General features: G+C 43.3%; 1 protein-coding gene across 1 annotated transcript in view; it reads right to left on the bottom strand.

Moving 5' to 3' along the window:
• LOC311035302 (transmembrane protein 151A-like) overlaps nt 1-23,044 on the bottom strand; it is a gene marked incomplete at its 5' end in the record, with an annotated part of 36,928 nt that overhangs the window by 4,653 nt on the left and 9,231 nt on the right. Inside the window, 4 exons of the mRNA XM_084043419.1 lie at nt 1,876-1,915; nt 3,647-3,786; nt 8,020-8,154; nt 10,773-11,126. Coding sequence (XP_083899545.1) covers nt 1,876-1,915; nt 3,647-3,786; nt 8,020-8,154; nt 10,773-11,126 — 669 coding nt within the window. The remainder of the gene's footprint in view (nt 1-1,875; nt 1,916-3,646; nt 3,787-8,019; nt 8,155-10,772; nt 11,127-23,044) is intronic.

The raw sequence follows: 23,044 nt of genomic DNA, 5'->3' as shown, positions 1-23,044 counted from the left end.
GCTGCAGGGCAACAGAAAATAGCAAGCCTACCGAATTATTTTGGGAACATTTTTGCGTATAACACAACAAGGGCCATTAGCGTCCGCGCAGTTGAAACGTGACGTGAGCAGACCTGATTGTATGGGTAACACATTTAACACACGTGAATTAAAAATAAACTCTGATTAATGTTGTTAGTGGTGTAAAATGCCATCAAAAAATATACTCAAGCCTGCTGCAGGGCAACAGAAAATAGCAAGCCTATTTTGCTATTTTATATAGCAACTTTTTATATATATATATATATATATATATATATATATATATATATATATATATATATATATATATATATATATATAGAACTATAACAACATAGTATTTATATATCCGTTTTTATATTTATATTTTGCTATATTAAAATAGCAAGCCTATATTGGTGCTATTTAATGTACTTATATACTGTTCTATGTTTGCATATAATTTGCAAATATTAAAGATTTGGAATTGTGTAGATTTCTTTCAGAGACATGTATGGACTGTTACATCTTGAACATTTATTCATTTCCACTTACCAGACACTTTTTTTATGGTAAAAATTAGCATAAAAAGCAAAATACAGAATTCAGAAATATTAAAATGGAAAAAACAGAATTTGGGAAAAAAATAAAACGGATTTCATATGGCTCTTTCCGCGACGGGAGCGACCGGGGGGGGGGGGGGGGGTGCCACGACGGGACGCGCGCGGGGGAGAAACCGCGCGACAGGACGTGCATTAACCCCACGTTTGCAACGACTTTCGTCTGCGCCCTTCACCGGGTATGGTCTAGTACTGGTATTGAGGGAAAAGGAAGAAAGGCGTAATTTCTCCCAAGACCAAGGGCAAACTGATGTCCTTGTGCAGGAGGTGCAGAGTAATCGAACAACAAATATACAGCGCCTCAAAACAGACCGCCAAGAGCACATGATGAAAAATTATATCGGAAGGAAATAACAAAGTGTAAAGTTCAGTTCAGGTGCAGTAAGTGATTTTCTTTTTTCGTTTGAAATAGCTCTATATTCTGATACAGTAGAAATCATTGCTCGTGTTTGTTAAGTAACAGGGGTCGCTCCATATCTCCACCTCTTTAGCAAACAGAAAATGCATTTTCATGTTGGGACACCAATGTTATTCAATCAGGAGAGAGAACTCATACAGGATACTGCTCAGCTGCTCCTCGACTGTGGAATGCCCTCCCTTACCAGCACCACAGTCCGTTGATGCTTTTAAAAGGGGACTAAAAACCCTCAGGCATTTTCCCCGATGGACTTATTGATGCCCTGTGTGTTTTTAAACGTGAACTCTTTCTTAGCTGTGTTTAGTCGGGGAGGGGCCATTGATCATTGATCTGAATTGATCTGATCATTGATCAGAATTTTATCAATGTCATTGTTGAAATTCGAAGTTCGAAGTGATGACATAAAGAAATGAGCACTATACAATTGAAGCTCATAAATGGGTACTCTCTCCTGATTGGATGAAATTGGCAACCCACCGGAAAATGTATTTTCTGTTTATTAAAGACCTGGAGAGACAGGGAGACCCCTAGAAACTGAACAAACACTCAAGCAAGGATTGCTATAAGAGTATAGTATACAACCTTTTGTTTTAACCCAAAAATACACTTAGGTCCAGGTTAAAAAACTGCATTGCGCAGCTGATTTGTAAACAATACACTATACCTCTTCCTCCCACACCGGCACATGACTTCCCCCAAACAACAAACAGCATGCAGGCGGTGAAAATCACGCCACTTTGCCTCTGGAAATTGTCAATTCAACAACCACAGCAAAAAATAATAATAATAATAATTGGAACTTGTCCTTATGTCTTGTTTTATGTTGACATGACTTACCTGGGTGAGGTATGCAGCCTCAGCACGTGCACTGGAAAAGCTGAAGAGAAGAGAACATTACTGGCTATTATTAACTATTTTATACTCCTTACTTATACTGTCTTGCCATGCACTCACTAACTACACAAATGCATGCACGTCAGTGTTGGAAAGTAACTAAGTACATGTACTCAAGTACTGTACTAAAGTAAAATTCTGAGGTATTTTGACTTTCTTCAGTATTTACAATTTTCATCTTCGCTGGCAATCTACAAGCTCACAATGAGCTTGTACGCACGCACGCACGCACGCACGCACGCACGCACGCACGCTCGCTCACTGGACATCCACAGAGGCTGAACTGTCATCTACATTACAAAATTGATATCGTTAACCACATTCTGAGGATGAGGTCCCTAATCATCATCATCATCATCATCATAGAGGTCCAGTGGGTGCAGTTTTCCATTGCACCCCATAAGATTCTCACTATTCCCCACACCTTCTGCTGGAAGGCAAATTAATTGGGGATGTCTGTTCTAAAGGGTACTTCACCCTCTGTACATGTCACCCAAGTAACCACCAACCATTCACGTTTTCGTAGCAAACACATGACTCTCCACCTAAAGACAACCTTTACCACCATGTGTCATCTGCTTCCTTGTTCAAAGTGAACAAATCACATACATGCGTGAGCCATCGTTATCGTCTGTACTTGGTAAAAGCACTGGCAAGACTAACGTCCGTTTCAGTCAGGACAACTCATGAATTGAATAAGAATATTTGTAATGAATAGTATTAGTATTCTGATGGAGCCCTCTCCTACCACATAGGGGTCTGAGGTGGTGGGGGGTGAGAAGCAATCTAAAAAACAACAGCAGCAGATATAGCAAGCAAAGCAACAGCACAGACAGCGAACAAGGCAGCAGCAAAGACAACAAGCAAGGCATGAACAAGAACAATGCAAACTTCTAAATAGGGTGCTCTAATAGTAAAGTGAGACTTGTCACAATTATTACATGATGGCCTAATCACAATTATTTGAGATAATCACAATTGTTTTTGCATAATCGACATAATCGTTGTTGAAATGAAATGAAAACATTTTTAAAAATTGTGGAAATAGCCGATCTACAAGCTCACAACATGTTGCGATGCGATAAGTTGTGAGCTTGTAGATCAGCTATTTCCACTATTAAAGTTATTGAATATAGATTTAGGTTATTTGTCACATGTCCGTAAAAAGCCAAACAGAGATGGAATTTGTATTCATATGTTCCAGTGTTCAACCACAAAAAAACAATTAAATCGTTAATTACAATTATTTGTGTGACAATTAATCGTCATGTAAAATGTTAGCCTGATTATCAGCCTGAAGCTGCGTGGAGCTTCAGGCTGATATTGGCTGCAGTGTCGGCAATTACAAGGGGGGGGGCTTCGAATTTCCCTAAACCAATTACCATCCACGGATCCGCCTACATCGGACGTCATCGCACAGCTTGTTTTAGCAGATATTCACTGATTGGCTTGTCGTTAGAACCACCCCCACCTCCGACTCTCATTGGACGGTACTTTTTGTATCGAAAAAATACTAGGCTCACATTTCAACACCAGACCAAGAGGGGCAGTCCACTCAGAGAGTGGGCGGGGTCTATGGTTTGGGACCAGACTAGTAAAATGTCAATATTAATCATCGTGACAGCCCTAGTGAGAATGTGATTGGGTGAGAACAGAAGCATAGAGCCGACAACTGCACTGTGAGTGTCCTGACTGAACTTGTCATTTCTCTAACCTGAAACACTTGGTGAAGCGGAGGCGCACAGCGGGGTGCCGCTGCAGGTCCAGCAGCTCCTTGGAGACGTCTTTGACACCGTAACGGGCGTAGTCGAACTCTGAGCTGGAGGCGTGGGTGTTGACCCGCTCGTGGTAGACCTGTGGACCAGAAAAGGAAGGAAGGGGGGTACGACAAAGAAAGAGAGGTAGAGAAACAGAGAGGTAAAGTTAAAGAGAACCGTGGGAACAATCGACTTCAAACTCGGTGTGTGTTGCCAAGGACCGGAGGGAGTGCAGGTGAGCAACTTCATTGAAATGAATGGAAGGGGATTCACGGTCCCCACTCTAGATAATGTGCAACTATATGGTATGCACAAAGTACTCGGGTACAATGAGTATTGCATAACTGAGGTTCTGGTGTGACCAATGGGTATTGTCTATGCATTTCTAATTTTGGAGACATTGACAATGCCTCTCTGCCAATCACAATACGAGGTGACATCACTGCCAATATACAGTAGAGTATAAGAGTGAGCGAAAGTGTTTCAGCATTGCAGTTTGTAGAGTTTGTTGCAGGTAACAGTATCTCAGTAGAAGAATATTCAGATAGTTTTGAGAAATACTGATATATATTTTGACTGTTTACAGTAGCAACTCAAGGTACGCAAACATGCAGATTTTTGTCAAGACCCTCACTGGCAAGACCATCACCCTGGAGGTTGAGCCAAGTGACAACATTGAGAATGTCAAAGCCAAGATCCAAGACAAGGAAGGTATTCCCCCTGACCAGCAGAGGCTGATCTTCGCTGGCAAGCAACTGGAAGATGGACGCACCCTTTCTGACTACAACATCCAGAAAGAATCCACCCTCCATCTCGTCCTGCGTCTGAGGGGAGGAATGCAGATCTTCGTCAAGACCCTCACTGGCAAGACCATCACCCTGGAGGTTGAGCCAAGTGACAACATTGAGAATGTCAAAGCCAAGATCCAAGACAAGGAAGGCATTCCCCCTGACCAGCAGAGGCTGATCTTCGCTGGCAAGCAACTGGAAGATGGACGCACCCTTTCTGACTACAACATCCAGAAAGAATCCACCCTCCATCTTGTGCTGCGTCTGAGGGGAGGGCTGTAAATGATTCCATAATCTTAAAGTTTGTCCATTCTCCAACTTGTCCTGCATCTGAGCAGAGGACAATCTTATGATTCATAAGATTTCTTCCCATGACAGGAGGGCCTGGGGAAGGTTTACAGTCATTGGCTAAATAAAATGTAAACATTTAAAACAGCTGGCCAAATTAATACAATAAAAAGAATAATATAAAAAGAGGTGGGTGGGGTGGCTCACCAAGTAAGAGTGCATACCATGATGACATACAGTAACATGTTTTGGGTCTGATTCAAACTGAGGTCAGCTTCAGGAAGAAGAAAGGACTAGAGCCTGGTATATGCGCTCTTACTTTGTGACTCATGAGGCGCCCACCAAAAAAACAATGTGTGCCTCTCAAAATCCAACCCTACGTCCTCGTCGTGAGAGGTGGAAGCAGGTAACGCTGACTAACAGGGCTCTGGTAGAACTGCATAGGCACTAATCACCTGTGCAGTGGATTCAAATGTAGATTACAAAGACATTGACAACATGACCGGATCTAATGGACATGAACAACAAGACTGGGTCTAATAGATAATGACACTGTCCAATAATGGACCTGGATGTGGATCTCAGTCAGTCTTTGTCGTTGGTCATCTACGACAGTGGGTCGGGATCCATTTGTGGGTCTTGGACACATTTTCATGGGTCACGAGTAAATACCCCTTTTCTTTGTTTCCAACAATTGTTTTAATGATTTCAATAGACAAAAGAAAAACACAAAAATCTTTCAGAAATAAAAACAAATTAATTTTAATATTAAATACTAATACTAAATACTACTAATACAATTAAATAATTAAAGGAATTCCATAAAAAAATATAAATAAACTTGTAAGAAGTAGTGAAAATAGTAGATCTACAAGCTCGTGTAGCTTGTAGATCTGCTATGTTCACTATTTTGGGTCTCGGGGCGTATCTAATTTCTCTTTTGGGTCTCAAGCTAAAAAGCCTGGGAACCACTGATCTATGATGTATATTACGTATGGCTTCAACTTTGGGCAATGTTTCAGCACGATCCGAGCCCATTGACTTTCAATATTATGACTTAAAGCCCATTGGGAACCGGCCCACTAGGGAACAATACAAGTTGCTAATGCATGCCCCAACCGGTTATGCAATACCTGTTGTACCCATTGTCAGAGTAGCTGTTGTGCTCGTCTGTCTGTGTCCCTTTGATGCCCATACTGCATATGGACATCTCTGTATGTCTGGCCATGTCACTTTTATGTCCTTTTTATGTTATCAGTATTTATGGGAATATCAGTCAGACCGGTGGTTCTGGACAACCGCCTATCTGACAACTTCATGCCGGGCACCGCACTCCCTCAGGTCCTCATGATACACGCTAAGTTTGTTGTCCATCAGTCGGAGACACACACACACACACACACACACACACACACACACGGTCTTTCAAATCAAAAGGTTTGAGAGAGTCTAACTAACGTACTGTGTGTTGTTGTGCTTTCACCACAAATGCAGTTACTGCTCTCTGGCACTCTTTACTGGAGGTGCTAGCAATATTCTAACGTTGCTAGTGCTGGCTGATGTGTTTTGCTCTCTAAGACCACAAGACACCACACTCATCTTTCAGATTGACGCAGTGCCCACTCATTATTCTAACCACCATCGAGAGTGTTGATAGGTGCAGTAAGGTGTGCCCTGAAAGAATTGTCCCCCATCCTGATGAAGGGACTGCATAACCTTAGACCCTCCAGGCTATGGGGTCAGATCAGAATATTGTCCGTCTGTGTCCCTGACTAATCAATGATCAGCATCACATTTCTTGTGCATTCTACCAGTAGGCCAAGAAAATCAATCCCTGTATATATTTCACATTTTGTGAATATGTGTGTACCTTCTAGGAGGCCGAGGTGGCTAGAAGAGGGTCTGTGTGTGTGTGTGTGTGTGTGTGTGTGTGTGTGTGTGTGTGTGTGTGTGTGTGTGTGTGTGTGTGTGTGTGTGTGTGTGTGTGTGTGTGTGTGTGTGTGTGTGTGTGTGTGTGTGTGTGTGTGTGTGTGTGTGTGTGTGTGTGCGCGCGCGCGCCTGCCTGCGTGCATGCGTGTGTGAGACTAAACCTTCAAACTACTGGATCAATCAGCGCCAAATTTGTTGTGCACACCACCAGTAAGATCATAGAAGTAAATCCCAGAATACTTTTCACGTGTTGCAAATAAAAAAAATTGTATGCATGAATATCCTTCACATTTTGTGAATTAATAATCTCAAATCTACGGTCCCTCCATACACGCAAATGGATTTCACGAAGACACTGATTTAGGAAGCCTGGTCGTTCCAGAGCTGAGGGGCGCTGACACCAAAGGCAATATAAGTTTCTCCACATCCACTAGGGTAGACTAAGGCCCCGTTTAAACGGTCTCTAGAGAAAACGGCAAATTAAAAATATCAGATGTGCCTTCCGTTTAGACGGCAACAGCATTATCGGGGGTCAAAACAACAACAACGCAACAAAGTGAAACCCCCTTCCAGAGTGGAAATCTTTGAAAACTCTCCGCCTCGGGGAATCAGCAAAATGGCTCACGTCGGCTCATGCCACGTATGCTATTACATTGGTGCAGAGCCATAGAACCACACTGCATTGGTGTAAGCAAACAGCTGTGATAGGAAGTAGAACAGAAGTGGTTCTACACATGCGTGACTGGTCAACCTAGCGCGTCTCACCGCCACCCGGCATGCACACTACAGCGCTTTCAATCACTGTTGCATCTCCGTGTAATCGCAAAATAAAAAGTGAGAACGCAACGGCACGTGTTCTAAAGCAGTGGTTCTCAAACTTTTTCATGTCAAGGACCCCCAAATGGACACTTATTAGCCCGCAGACCCCCATTTGAAAAGATAAGCCAGGGACTCCCCATAAGAGAAGATTTTTACGGCTCTAGCAGTGATTCTCAACCATTTTAATTTTAAGGACCCCCAGTTTGACATGCATTAGGGCTACGGACCCCCATTTAATGGCATTTCTATCTCTGGGACCCCAATTCATATTGTAAAATCAATGTTAATTTAACTCTGAGAGTGTACAAATGGAACCAAATGGACCCGTTAGGGTCCATTTGGTTCCATTTGTACACTCTCTGAGTTACAGACCCATAAGGGTCCATTTGGTTCCTATCCATCATTTAGCTGGGGACCCCCTGGAACCCCCTCAAGTACCCCTGGGGGTCCCCGGACCCCACTTTGAGAACCAATGTTCTAAAGACATAGGTACCGTAACTCCTTACCTGTGTGGTGGTGTATGCATCTCCATTGCGGTATCTGGTCACCTGTCTGGTCCTCCTCACATAGTGATAGCTGATGGCCTTCCACCAGATACAGGGCGTTGCCTGCTGGAGCCTCTGCACACGCTCCAACACTTCCTGTGTCAAACATTTAGTCAGTCAGTCAGTATGTACTGTATATCGCACACTTAGTAATGAGTACAGACATCATGCACAGTGAGAGAGAGCTATACCGTGAAATACTGGTGTGTTGAGCTGCAGAACACCGGTGTCAGTATTTTCCATTATGTGGAGCCAAAATAAAAGTCATTGAAAGGAGCAATAGTGTGCAGAAAAACCTTTTCTGGGATGCTTTAATTAACCATTAACCTTAAATTTTGACTGATTAATACTATCAATTAAACTGTAAAACAATATAACTATATAACTATATAACTATATATATAACTATATATATATATATATATATATATATATATAACTATATATATATATATATATATATATATCTTTCTCTGACGCCTGGAGGCAGGCGCTGTGTTGCGAAGGTGCACACTGTGTTATGATTTCTACCTACATGTAATACGGGGGAAATATGGATCCTTGCGCACTACAGGAAGTTGAAAAGCCATGATAGCTGTGACAGTCATGGTATTTTCATTTCAAAACATTGTCTTTTTGCAGAATAAAACCTTTCTCCACGCAGCTATAACCAGGTGTCTTCTCTTTACAAGTACTACAGGCATGTGCACACATACAATAGACATGAAAGGGGGCTCGAGCCCCTGCCCTTAAACACAAATGCCCCCTCTCCATGCTGTACTACTCGAAGGCAGCATTCAAGACTAAGAAAATTGCCCCTTTCTTACTCCTCGAACTTGAATGCAGCATTTTATGTTGAAAGAATTGCCCTCTGTAGAAATCTATGTCGTACGGCGCATTATACTTAATTGAGAGCGGTATCGCACACAGAATTATAGCCGATCTACAAGTGCACAGCTTGTGAGCTTGTAGGTCGGCTATTTTCGGTACGCGATACCGCGCAAAGACGCTCAGACGTCTTAAATTGAGACAGATAGGAATGTGGGGAGAAAAATAATTCATATTATACTTATACTGTTCATTTCCTCTCGCTCTCTCTCTCCCTCTCTCTCTCTCTCTCTCTCTCTCTCCCTAAAATACTTAATAACTGCAACTGCTAATTTAGCTTTGATAACCAGTAATTCAAGGCTACTGGATTGTTAGGGCAGGCTGGGTGGTTGTTGTGGCTCTTCTTGCAAAGATCGTTTTGTTCCTCATGATCAGGGCTGTTGTGACCTACTGTAGAGTAATACATGCTGAATTGCTATAGATAATCAGTGACAGTAACTTTTGTATGAATATTGTTCATGTTTGTGGAGTTATTTTTTCAGTATAATCCTAGATACCTAATGTTAATTTAAAATGAGATAATCTTGGTAGAAATGCCCTTTTTAAATTCCTCTGCACGTCCCTGAAGTACTATGGAGGATGGCAATCTCTCCCCAGAGCATTAACGAAATGTATTCTTCCTAAAGTGCCGGATGGTTTCCATAATTCACCCAAAGACTACATTTGCTCGCATTTGGCTAGACTGGGTTCCTGTAACACTTTCATAACTGCAAATGCATTCCTGGCCGGTGTGTAATTTGGGACCCTGAGTGAGTCACAGAAACTATCTGTACCATTTCTAAATTATACATTCTAATCTTAGCAGTTAATCACTTGAACACCAGCATCCAAAAATAGCAGATCGACAAGCTCACAATGCGGGAGCAACATTGTGAGCTTGTAGATCGGCTATTTTGGGGGCAAGTACAAACCTTAGAATTCCTCTCTTGCAACTGGCTGGTCAGACAAAGGCCTGAATTACGTTAGAGGTCATATAATGTGTGTGTAAGTAGTTTATTTGGCATTTGGTTTTAGTGCATACAAATGCACAGCACATTAAATGAAAAAATGATTATCCCATACCCCCACCTCCAAGGGAATCTGCAGTGCAGTCATCTCATTTCAAGCTGAAATCTCTGTTTACACACATATACAGTATAAACACACACACCCATGTACTTCTATCCTGCAACTTAAGTACTTTCCTTAATGCAAAAGCATCTGGCGACCCCTCCAAATTATTTGGCGACCCTTTGGGGGGGTCGCGGCCCCCAGGTTGAGATCCAGTGATGTCACAGCCAACCGACTTACAGAATTAGGGCCCTATTTCTTACAAAAAACGCTGTATATCATGAACACAACATCCAATCAACCCCAAAACGTGTTGAGGGGCCTCTATCGAGTGCACCTCCAAAAGCACGTTCACTTCTGCCCATAGGGGGCGCCACAAATGCATCGTATCTCGTAGAGATGCTATTCCTTCCCACAGCTTCCTCTTATCCTGACAGCTGTGACCCACAACTAACACATCCCTGGCTAGGCAACCCAGCCTGGTGGAGATCTATCTATCTTCTGAAGAGTTTTTTTTTTGTACCTGTACTATTGCCAACTTATTTTTTTTTCAAAAATAATCATTATTTTGCATTACATCCAGTGTTATCATTGTTATTCATCATCTTGTTGTTATATTGTATTGTTACTTGTAGTCTTGCGGAACATGCCACACCAATTATTTCACTGCTTCTACCTGTATGAGTGAATGAAATAAAACAAATCTCTTATCACGCATGCAGCAAACTGTTCATTTAGCCGAGTGTAAAAATGGACCATGGGTCAATTGTTCACACCTGGAACTCGGCGTTGGCCAGAGTGGCGGTCTTGGAAAAGCAGTGCCAGCACTCCACCAGGTAGACGACGTACAGCATGGCGAGGAAGGCCAGCGGGATGTAGACGTAGCCGCTGGAGCACGGACTCTCAAAGTGCAGGATGTCCCTGTAGAACGCCGCCGAGGTGGCGCCGTCGTCGTCGCCGATGCCGGTGCCGAGGGCGACGGAGGAGGCGGCGCCGAGGACGGGCACGCGGCAGAGCGCGCACCAGGCCAGCGTGGCGAAGCAGCCGTACATCAGCAGCGTCAGCAGCAGGCACTTCCAGTGGGACTCCCGACACAGAGAGGAGGCCAGGGACTGCTGCACCGGACGCTGCTATTGGTGGGGATTTGGGAAGGGGGTATAGAGTAACAGGATACAATAGGAGGGAGGAAAGGCAAAGATGGGAGACGAGAGGAAGAGGAGAAAGTATGAGTAAGGAGAGAGAGCGAAAGGTGCGAGAGGAGGGGGGTAGGAGACAGAGAAAGAAGGGTTGACAACGCGGAGGGGAGAGAGTAAAAGGAGGAAAGGGTGGAGGAGAAAGACAGGGGGAAATGGGAGAGGGGGAGGAGATGGAGTAAAACAAGGAGAGGAGAGAGGGAGGAAAGAGTGGAAGATGAAGAGCAAACAGAAGAGATGAAAGGGGGGAGTTGAATGAAAGAGAAGAACAGAGGGAGAACAGGGAACAAAGTACAGGTCAAGACACTGGGTTGATTAGTTAGGGAAGTCAACACCAAATATTGCTATTGGACAGAATAGGATGGGGAGAGAGACAGAGTACGATGAAGAGATGAGGAACGGAGGAGAGGAGAGGAGAGGACGGCTGAGAAAGAGAGGGGAAAAGAGGTGATCTATGACAGAGAGAAAGGAGAAGAGATGATAGCAGAGAGGAGACGAAGTAGTGAATTAGAGATCGAGATAATGTGAATGGCATTGGAGGTAATGACCATTAAAAACAGACGTTGGCCCTTAAAAACCTTTTTAATTAAACCTGCTGCTCAGTAAGTTCCAACAAGAAATAAATGACTAAAGGGAGCAGACAAAACAAATTAGATGAGTACGTAAACTTGAATTAAAACTATTCAAACGAATGACCATCATAAGCTGATGCAAGATAAGGAGAGAGAGAGCAAGAGAGAGAGAGAGCGAGAGCGAGGCTAAAAGGAGGAAAGAGGTAGGCAGTGAGAAATGGTGTTATAGAGAGATATCAACACTGGCAGGGCTTCCACTTTCATCTCCTTAGGTATAAGGTGTTCCATAATTTGGGAGCATAATTGGAGAAAGCTTCATTCATCTCAAATGTTCTTTTGGGTGGGGTTATACATATCTAGCACGCCTCCAGTAGAGGATCTAATGGCTCATGAAGGGCAACATAAAAACAACAGGGAGTCTGTGATAAAGGCCGGCCCTAACCCGCTGAGAGCTTGGTAAACAAGTAGAAGGACTTTAAAACCTAATTCTGGAAGACACAGGGAGCCAGTGTAGACTAGCTAAAACCTGGAGTGATGATGTGATGTGTTCTCTCTTTCTGGTTTGTTTTTGTTAGCGACCTAGCTAGCAGCATCACGGTAAACAGAGGAAAGGAGAGTAGGAGTTTAGGACTCAAAGATGAGAGTCAGGAGAGAATGCAGCACTGGTTAGTTCATGTTGGAAGGCACTGTTGCAGGATTCTGCGAGAGAAATAAGCAGCAGGTCTATGAAAACAAGCCCAAAAGAAGTGATCTGGTACGGGGGTCCCTGGTAGGGCATTAACGGAATAATCGAATATTCAAATATTCGACTATCAAACCACTATTCGACCACTGTCCATACAAAGTCGATTATTCAAGTGGCTTTTCTACAGCAGACACGCAGCTCTGAGCTCTGGTGTTGGTAGTTTTCCTAATCCATTCATGGTTGAATGTTGTCAAATCATGTCATACTGTATGTGAGGTTGTGCCTAAAAGTCGACGCGTCTGGCGAGGAGCCTGACGTCGACTTGCATTCCTTGAGTCGAGTCGTCAATGGCATTTTTATTTTTTATTCCTTATTTTTTTAATAATCAAATCGATTAATCGAATATTCGAATACTTATAGGTCGAATAAGTCGAATGCTAAAAATCACTATTCGATAGATATACAAATTAAAATTTCAGATTGGGTCCGTGGACAAATATACATTCATTTGGGGCTCCTTAATTCATGAAACTGTTTGAGAACCACTGGTTTAAACAATAACCAACAAACAAAGCAACCAACAAAATAAGCAACTGCACTTTAGAAACAAGCCCCAAAAAAATGCAAAACGCAACCACCAATATTTAGAAGAAACTTTACAGAAAAACAAGCCCAAAGTCGCTTAAAATAAGCAGACCTGGCAACACTGTTGGAAGGTGATGTTTGAGCATTATGACAGGATGATTGTTGCTCTATTAGGTGACATGTGACTTCCTGTTGATGGTGTCAACGTAAGGCAAAGCTTTCATATGCCAGGACCCCCTGTGAAGGTGATTGTTGTTCTCTATCATCATCATCATCAACATCATCCTGTTTTGTAAAGGGTGTCGTATTTCCATGCTGTCTAAGTGTGTATCCAGAGGGCTTGACCATAGGAATGCATTACCATCCTACCACTCATCACGACGCCATCATAGGATAAGTGCAGCACACAACACACACACACACACACACACACACACACACACACACACACACACACACACACACACACGCAGTCTCTCTCTCTCTCTCATCACCTTCTGTCTCTCCCTCTCCCCCTAAGTGCATCATTTGAGAGAGCCTTGCGTTCATAATGAAGACATCACAGAACAATACACACGTGCACACATACACACACAAGCATATTCTTCAAACAATCCCGTCTTCAACAAACATTCACGTATACATCAGACAATGACATAAGCACGTTCTAATAATACACAGTCTTCAAGAACAAACGTGCACGCAGAAACGTCAGACATGTGTTAAGCACATTCTTCACTGTGTCTCTGCCAAATATGCACTCACTCACACACACACACACATACACACACACACACACACACACACATAGACGGCGTCGTGACGCTTGCAAGCAGTGTCTGTGTGTGAATAATTTAGATGAGAACGATGCTTCCAGACCATTCAACCCAGAGCCATCAGTTGCATACAGGATCACTACTGCTGCTGCAGTGACGGTGTGTGTGTGTGTGTGTGTGTGTGTGTGTGTGTGTGTGTGTGTGTGTGTGTGTGTGTGTGTGTGTGTGTGTGTGTGTGTGTGTGTGTGTGTGTGTGTGTGTGTGTGTGTGTGTGTGTGTGTGCGCGCGCTTGTGTCTATGCAGGTGTGTGTCAGGGAAAGGGTAAGAAAGAGAGACACTGACAGAACCTTGTATATGTCTTGTGTCTAATGTGTGTATGTACGTACATGTGTGGCTGTGCATGCGAGAGAGAGAGAGAGAGAGAGAGTGTGTGTGTTTAAGGTGCACGTGTACAGTATGTACGTTTCTCCATGTGAGACAGAAATGCAGAGAGGGAAAGAGTGTTTAAGGTATGCGTGTGTGTACGGCTCTGCTTGTGGGAAGAAATACATGAGCATGGGCTGGAATCTCATGATTGCACGTACTGTACGTGTATCCAGTAAGTATGGGTGTACATGAGACAGAGAGAGAGAGAGAGAGAGAGAGAGAGAGAGAGAGAGAGAGACAGATTCAGAGAAAGACAGGGCATATGCCGAACATTCTTTTGACTAATGGGTGTATGTGTCCATGTACTGTGTGCGTGTGCGTGTGCGTGTGTCTGAGAAACATAATAGTCGGATGCATTGACAATGTGTGTATATGTGTGTGTAATGCAGGACGGGAAAGAAAGGTGAGGCTGTTCATATTCATGCATGCTGAATGCAGAGAGAGAAAGAGAGAGGACAAGATGGGATGACACCGCTCGAGGACGCGTCCTCTCTTCCTCCCGGCCAAGTCCCCCTGTACTGTCAGCACATCGCTATCTCCCTCCATCTCTCCATCCTTCCCTCCCTCCATCTCTCTCTTTCTCTCGATAATTCTGTCCATTTTGACCCCCGCCGCACATCTCTTTTTCACCCGCTCACGCTCCTCTATCCATCTCTCTCTCTCCCCTATTTCCGTCGTTTTCAAGTTCATGCACCCTTCTCCCTCACTCCCTCCCGTCGTCCGTCCGTCTGTATCCTTCTCTCCTTTTCACTCACGACCTGTCTTTCTCTCTCTCTCTCTCTCTCTCTCTCTCTCTCTCTCTCTCTCACCCTTCTGTCACTCTTGCTCCCTCCATCCCTGTCGGACACAGCCATACATTTAGAACACAAGCAAGAACACAAGAATCCCCTCTTCTCTCTCTCTCTCTCTCTCCCTCATGCACACACACTCCTCTCTCTTCATCCCTCTCTTTCTATCGAGCAGAAGGGAGCCACCATTTGCAATTACCCCTGGCACGCACGTGCGCAGCCGTGCACACACATTCACACACATAACACACGCACGGATGCACTCACGTGCGCGCAGACACATACTTTAGGTCCCTGTTTAATAAATGAACTAGCTTGAAGGGCATTTCTACAAGCATTGCCAACCCAGCCAATGGTGGACTATCTGCAACATCACAGAAGGGAAGGGATGTTAAAAATGTCACTATCATACCGATACAGTATGTCTTCCTTTTGGATATTCATGTAGTACTGCTTGTGAACAAGCTTTGTCAGACTGACTTTATCTGTCAGGCGCAGATAGAGCACGAGAGTGAGTGAGTGAGTGAGTGAGTGAGTGAGTGAGAGAGCGAGAGAGATAGGAAGGTAGGAATAGAGCGAGAGAAAGAGATTATACGTAGTAAAATCATGAGATTCCAGCTCATGCTCATGTATTTCTTTCCCACAAGCAGAGACGTACATACATGCATACCTTAAACACTGTTTCCCTCTCTGCATTTCTGTCTCACATGCAGAAACGTACTGTACATATTGTACACGTGCACCTTAAACACTCTCTCTCTCTCATGCACAGCCACACATGTACGTACATACACACATTAGACACAAGTAAGAGAGAGCGAGAGAGAGAGAGATAGGAAGGTACAGTAGGAATAGAGAGTGAGTGAGTGAGTGATAAGACGGTAGGAATATGTACCGTATATATATATAGAGAGAGAGAGAGATGGGGTAGGTAGGGAGGTAGGGAAAGGGAGAGAGAAGGAGGGAGGGAAAAGAAGGGGCAGAGATAGAGAAAGGGAGGGAGGGAAAAGGAGGGGCGGGTAGAGAGAGAGAGAGAGAGAGAGAGATGTTGCCGTGTAGAGTGGTGTGTGTTGTATTGTGTGGATGTTCAGTATAAATACTGAATATACTCAGTACCCTACCCTGTTTGTCCTGAGCAGACACATACACAGCAAACCATTAGAGCATCAAAGTGACCTTGCTTTACCTTTCTACCCAGCCCCTTCTCTCTCCCTCTCTCTCGCTCTCTCTCATCTACTTCCCTGCCTCCGGTCTCCCACACAATACTCCAATACTCAAATTTCTGCCTCCTCGCTTCCTCCGTCATCTGTCCTCTAGCATGGCAGTGTTACTGTAAAATTGGTGACCTGCCGAAATATGTGACCATCTTGTGGACTTCACACAACTTACATCGAGGTCTTTAAATACGTGGCCTAAATATTTTTTGTGCTTCACAAAGAAACATTCTTCTCATATTCAAAACAGAAAATAAGGTAAGTATGAAATACAAAAAACAAATGAATGTCAAGTGCAAGGACCAAAGAAGTGCATGTATTGCGACCTTGCCTTATCCTTCTTCCATACGTCTACTATACAGCCACTCCTCTTAGTGGGGCGGCGTAGCACGACAATCGTTCCCTTTTGTGATTAAACCGCCAAATTTGGTAGAGGTGTTGATTGATACATTGGGAACAAAACTGGATATTGGGCCATCGCAAATTCTCACCCTGGTGGGCGTGGCAGCCATTTTTCAAAATGGCCACCAGCGGTTGATCAAATCTTCCTAATTTTTGTCCTACTAGGCCGAAATGTTGCTCAAGTATGTGAGTATGAAGGTGTGTGGGTGTGTTCATGCTAATTGTCTAAAAGGGGGCGTTGCAATGGGAGTGGCTTAGATAACAGCAATATTTTGGGAGAATTGTTCAAATGGTGATACAAGCGGGAAATTTGGTACAAATCATCTTTGGAGATCACGCTTCGATTTAGGAAACCAGGCCACTCTTAAATCAAAGATGGCAACCTTTTTTCAAGATGGCCGCCAATTTTTTTTTTTTGCATTTTTGCATATCTTTGCCTATAATCATTTGAAGTCAATCACCAGATCACCTAATAGCACTCCCATAGTATGTTTTTGAACATTTTCAAACAGGAGTTACCATTTATTTGTAAGTCACTCCTAATGAGAATCGTAGCATCCTCAATTCTGCCACCTCCACCTCCTGTCTTTTCGTCAGTGCCACCGTTTCCAAGCCGTACAGCATCATGGCTGGTACCCCTCCTGTCTTATACATCTTCCCTCTCACTGGTATACTTCTGTTAAAAACAAGTAAGACGCGCGAATGCTGGAAGCGAACCCAGCTCGAAAATATTGTGTATTTACGGACTTTGTGTGTGTGTGTGTGTGTGTGTGTGTGTGTGTGTGTATGTGTGTGTGTGTGTGTGTGTGTGTGTGTGTGTGTGTGTGTGTGTGTGTTTTGACTGTTGCTGCACTCTGGCACACTCTGTCGGCCGCACCCAGGCAGTGCACTGCACACAGACAGACAGACAGACAGACACACAAGCCGAGCAGACTTTCATAGTAAGCTCCACTTGGGCGGAGGCGCGCCTTCGGCGCGCCTCCTTCCGCGTTCGCAATAACTCCTGACACTTTCCTCCATCTGTTTCCTCAAAGTGCTCCTTCCGTCTTCTCAACACACTGTCTTTGGTTGCTAGAACATTTCCATCCATCCTTTATCACCTTAACCTGTTGCTCATCCTTCCCATCTCAGTGCCTCTGTCTAGTCAAAATGTGCAGGTCCTTTTCTCCCTCCTTGGTGTCCAACCTTTCATACAACTACTCATACTCTTTTCCTTAACCCTCACCACCTTTCTCTCTGCCTTACCCCTCATCTCTTTGTACTCCTCCCTACTTTCTCTCTGGCGGCCTTTCTTATCTCCTCCCTGAGCTCCACACAGCATTGTTCTTCTTCTTCATCTTCACACCTAACACCAGCTCCTAGTACTCAAGCCATACTCAAGCCATGTTTGAGTACTGCAGGCTCCAAGGGCCCAGCTTCCTGCTTTGAAATAGAGTCTAAATAGGAAGTAAAAGTTCATATGAATGGCCAGTAGGTTCGCTGTTTTACCCCTGCTGATGTCAGAAAGATTTTTTCTCCATTCAAGTGGGTGGGTTTTTGTCGCTAGTTTAAAGTCTTCTTTCAATCACCATGATATGCGTTTTGGGACATTATGGTCCCATTTATTTTTAAATTGATGATAAAGTAGGGTATGCTGTAGTAGGGGCGGGATGATTTGATTGACAAGCTACCCAACCAATAGCATTCTTTCCGGTTGCGCAGGATATGACGCGATATAGAAAGATAGCGGATTTGAAATTCCTGAACAATCGGCTTCATTTACGGTCTGTAGAAACCAATGGCGTCACTTTGTCCAAACATTTTTACAGTCTATGTGCTACTCATACGCTGGCACCGTCACTGTAAATGGTAACTCCTGTCGTGCTAATAGGTGATTTGGTAATTGACCTCAAGTAATAGGTAAAGATATGCAGAAATTAAAATACAGTCTTTTGGTGGCCATCTTGAAAATAAATGGCTGCCATCTTTGATTTATGAGTTGCCCGGTTTCCTAAATAGAAGCGTGATCTCCAAAGATGATTTGTACCAAATTTCCCGCTTGTATCACCATTTGAACAATTCTCCCAAAATATTGCTGTTATCTAAGCCACTCCCATTGCAACGCCCCCTTTTAGACAATTAGCATGAACACACCCACACACCTTCATACTCACATACTTGAGCAACATTTCGGCCTAGTAGGACAAAAACTAGAAAGATTTGATCAACCGCTGGTGGCCATTTTGAAAAATGGCTGCCACGCCCACCAGCGTGAGAATTTGTGATGGCCCAATATCCAGTTTTGTTCCCAATATATCAATCAACACTTCTGCCAAATTTGGCGCTTTAATCACAAAAGGGAACGATTTGGCTGATATATCGTGCCACGCCGCCCCACTATCTGCCTCTCTCTGGACTCACTCGTCTGAAGGTGCATGCTGCTGTAGCACCAATGGCCATCTAACCATGAAGGCATCTGCCACACTTTTTCTGATGTTCACCCATTAATACAGGGAAAGCAGGCTGCTAAATCCCGTTCCCGACGACCTTTGCTGCGCGTCACTCCCCATCTCTCTCTCCCCATGTTCCTGTCAGTCTACTGTATTCTATCAAATAAAGGCAGAAAAAGCTAAAAATATCAACAACAAAAAAAACATATATATATATATATATATATATATATAGCATATTAGTTGGCTATTCAAAAGTAGCAGATATACAAGCTCATAGCGCGTCGCGTCACGTCGGGCCGCGCTGTAGATCTGCTATTTTTGAAGAATCTTGGAACATTTTTGCAAATCTTTGAATATATATATATCTTTCAAAGCAAACTTTTTTTTTTTGTTCAAGGTTTTTATTTTATTTTATATTTCCACATACAGAAGGCATACAAAAGGCATACAAAAACAGTGAATGTATGTTACCCCTCCCACCCCCCCAAAGTTCCCGCTCCGAAAGAGCCACAACCCTGGTATCTTATTGTACCATTTCAAAGCAAACATTTTTAACTCAAATCTTTGCTTCTGGGGGTCCCTGGAACAATTTTCAGATGGGGGTCCGTGGCCAAATATATATAATTTTGGGGGTCCTTGACAACCACTTAAGAACCACTTAAATAGTAACTCGACCTCAGGTCTTAAAAGGTTAAAAGGTTGTTTGTGAGACGCAGTTGTTGTTGTTGTTGTTGTTGCTGTTGTTGTTCCACCGCTAGTGGTTTGCCAGGAGGCTGGCTGGGTCACGAAATGTGCATCTAGCTTTGTCAGCTCTGATCGCTTCTTGTTTGGATGCACACATGGGGAAGGTAAGGGAAGGGGAAGGGAGAGAGAGAGAGATGAGAAGGGCAAAGAGAGTGTGCCAAAAGAGATGGCAGGTAAGCGCCAGACTGCACCTCTCCGGGGAGCCCTGGTGCCCAAAAAAAATAAACTGCCTTCTCCTCTTTCTCCTCCCCCCTATCTTACTCATCCATTTTTTCCCTGCCACAGATCAATGTTGCAATGATCCAAAAAAACAACACGGGAGGATTTGGATGTTCGTGGGCCTGTGTTCTCTTCCAGGACCTCCAGGAGGAAGCAGACGTTTTAACAGGAGGGTCTTTATCCCCGCCAGGCATGTGTGGAGATATTGAAAGTAACTGCCTCCGTCTTGTGTGTGTGTGCGTGTGTGTGTTTTGTCTGTCTACAGCTAATCTCATGAACTACTGAGCCAGTCAGCGTCATATTTATTGTGCATGCTACCATCAGGCCAAGGAACTCAATTCCTGAATATTTGTCACATCGGGCAGTATGTCTCCCTTTTGGATATTCATGTAGTACTGCTTGTAAACAAGCTTTATCAGACTGACTTTATCTGTCAGGCGCAGAGAGAGCACGAGAGTGAGTGAGTGAGTGAGTGAGTGAGTGAGTGAGTGAGTGAGTGAGTGAGTGCGAGAGATAGGAAGGTAGGAATAGAGCGAGAGAAAGAGATTATATACATACATAAAATCATGAGATCTGTGTCACTTTTTGATTTGAGCTAAAAAACGCATTATTTTACACTTTGGCTATTCAAAAATAGCAGATACACAAGCTCATAGCACAGCAATCGAGCTGCAGGATTTAGAAGACATTTGTAGAATCGGCTTCAGGTCTTAATGGGTTAAAATGCTTCCAAACTTAAAGTACCAGAATAATTCACTCAATGCTGACTAAATATCACTTAATGTCACTAAAGACTATACGCTTCAGACCTCCCGAAACAAATTGATTCGACTACTTCTCGGCCTGGGGGCCATGATGACCCACCTAATTCCAACACATTTTGCTAGTCTGGGATGGCTCAGGGTAGAAGACAGGGTTAAGCAATCAAAAATGGAATTGGTTTTTAAGATGGTCAAAGGAGCGTTGCCCTCAATACCCACATACCTGACTAACTACTTCAACAAAGTGAGTGACACCCACAGACACAATACTAGAGGGAGCTACAACGATCTGGTGCCACCCACCTATAGAACAAACTTGGGAAAATTCTCGTTCTAACACTCTGCCACCAAAATGTGGAATGCCCTGAAACCATCCTCTTAAAAAATGTGTATCACTGGCTACCTTCAAAACAGGGTTAGGGTCAGGGTTACAATCCATTTTTCAGGAGACCACAAGTGGCGGTAAACTCACTTTTCCCATAGGAAATGAGATGGCATTCACTGCTGAAATCTTTTCCCTTTTTATAGTGTTTTATATTTGTTGATGATATTGTATTTTGGTGTTATTTTTATGCTATGTTGATGAATTGAATACGTAGGACCACAATGGAAACAGGTCCAGGACTTTTTTGTGTTATCCTTTTAGCCCAAATGTCTGACTGTACCTCGTGCTGTTTACATTTCTGTTTAATAAAGTATTCAATCAATCAATCAAGTGGTTCATAAGTCACAGATTTTTGAGTCTTGTTCCTAAATCAATGTTTTCTCCCGGGCCTATTCGGCTAGTCCCTTTAAGATGCTACAATAATGTATAGAACTCTGACAATGTAATAACGTAGTGTCATTTTATCTATCTCAAGCAAGTTTCAAGTCTCTGCAAGTCATTTTTCTTACTATAGTTCTGCTGATGATATGGCCGATGGCAACGCACATCGCAATTGTACGGATCAAAGACAATGTTGTTTTTTTCCCCAGTCGAAGCTATCGCCCATGCAGACCCCGCCCAAGTTCAAGTTATGCTCAATGTAAACTTGATCGTACGACACGTGTCACACATTGAAAACAGCAGATTTACAAGCTCAAAACGTATTGCCTCGCGACGTGCTAACAACAGCTAAGCCTAAATTATACTACTGCGTAGTACGACAAAAAAACGCCAACAAAAGAAAAATACTCACAGGGTGCCTATGGGACGATCTGAGTATGTTAACAAACATCACCTGTCTCTATTTCATACCATATTTAAATTAATGGAAGCCAGTAGCTTCCTTGAAAATAAAACCATGATATGCTTTGGAAAGTTGTCAGCAGTAATGTCATGTACACAGTGAGTCATAGCCAGCTGGGGACCAAATATGGCACACAACCAGTATGGCCCTTTAATTAACGAATATGATTGCTCAACTTCATGTTTGCTAATTGCTTATACGATATTGAGAAACATCAGACCTTAATAGTCAACATTAGACACACATTCATGGACAAGAGACCCAGAGCACCAGGACTCTAATCTGCACTGTCATCATCAGCAACCTGGCGCTTCTCCATTGATAATTAATTGGGGACTGACCTTGGGGACTCATAAAGAAATGTTTAACCTTTTACAACCAGATGAGCGTTTCTTTGTCTCTGCAGCGCCAACAGTAATGGACCTGTGAGGCCAGTGGCCTGCACAAAGCACAGACTAGTAGACAAGATTGATTGCTGCATGTTCCCAGTGATGGTGCATTGGAGTGAAAATACATGGGGGGGCGGGGGGCAGCCCACTATGTTTAAAAAAAGAAAAACAATCCATATTGGCGGCCACTGTAATGCATATTGTATAATTTGCTGAGCAATAGTGCATGAATTAGAAACAATGAGTTCAAACTTAAAATGCAACTTAGTAAGCACAATTGCAAATATGACGATGAGATGATGCTGTTTTAAATTGAGTCAAACGGTACAGTAATTTCTCTTTTTCCACTGTCTTGAGTAGGCTTATTAGATCAGCATTTCTACAAGCAGAGGTTATGACTAATGCCATTTCCAAATCTCATGAGGCTATCCAATTTCTTTACGTCAAACGTGAAAGCCAAGGTGTTCCAGATGGCCTCCTTAACAAGTTTTCATGTGGCGTGCAGAAACCTTAGCAACCAAATGAACTTACACATGGCAGGAAAACGGAAATAAAATCTTTGTTCACGTTCAAATTGACCCGAAGCCAAACATTAGCTTTCTCCTTATTCGTTTTTATTAGATAAAAGGAGGA

The sequence above is a fragment of the Gymnoscopelus microlampas genome, assembly GCF_963454915.1.
Source record: "Gymnoscopelus microlampas genome assembly, chromosome: 19".
NCBI classification, from domain to species: domain Eukaryota; kingdom Metazoa; phylum Chordata; class Actinopteri; order Myctophiformes; family Myctophidae; genus Gymnoscopelus; species Gymnoscopelus microlampas.
Note: the sequence above shows the minus strand (reverse complement) of the source record. Positions and strands in the feature narration are given on the sequence as shown.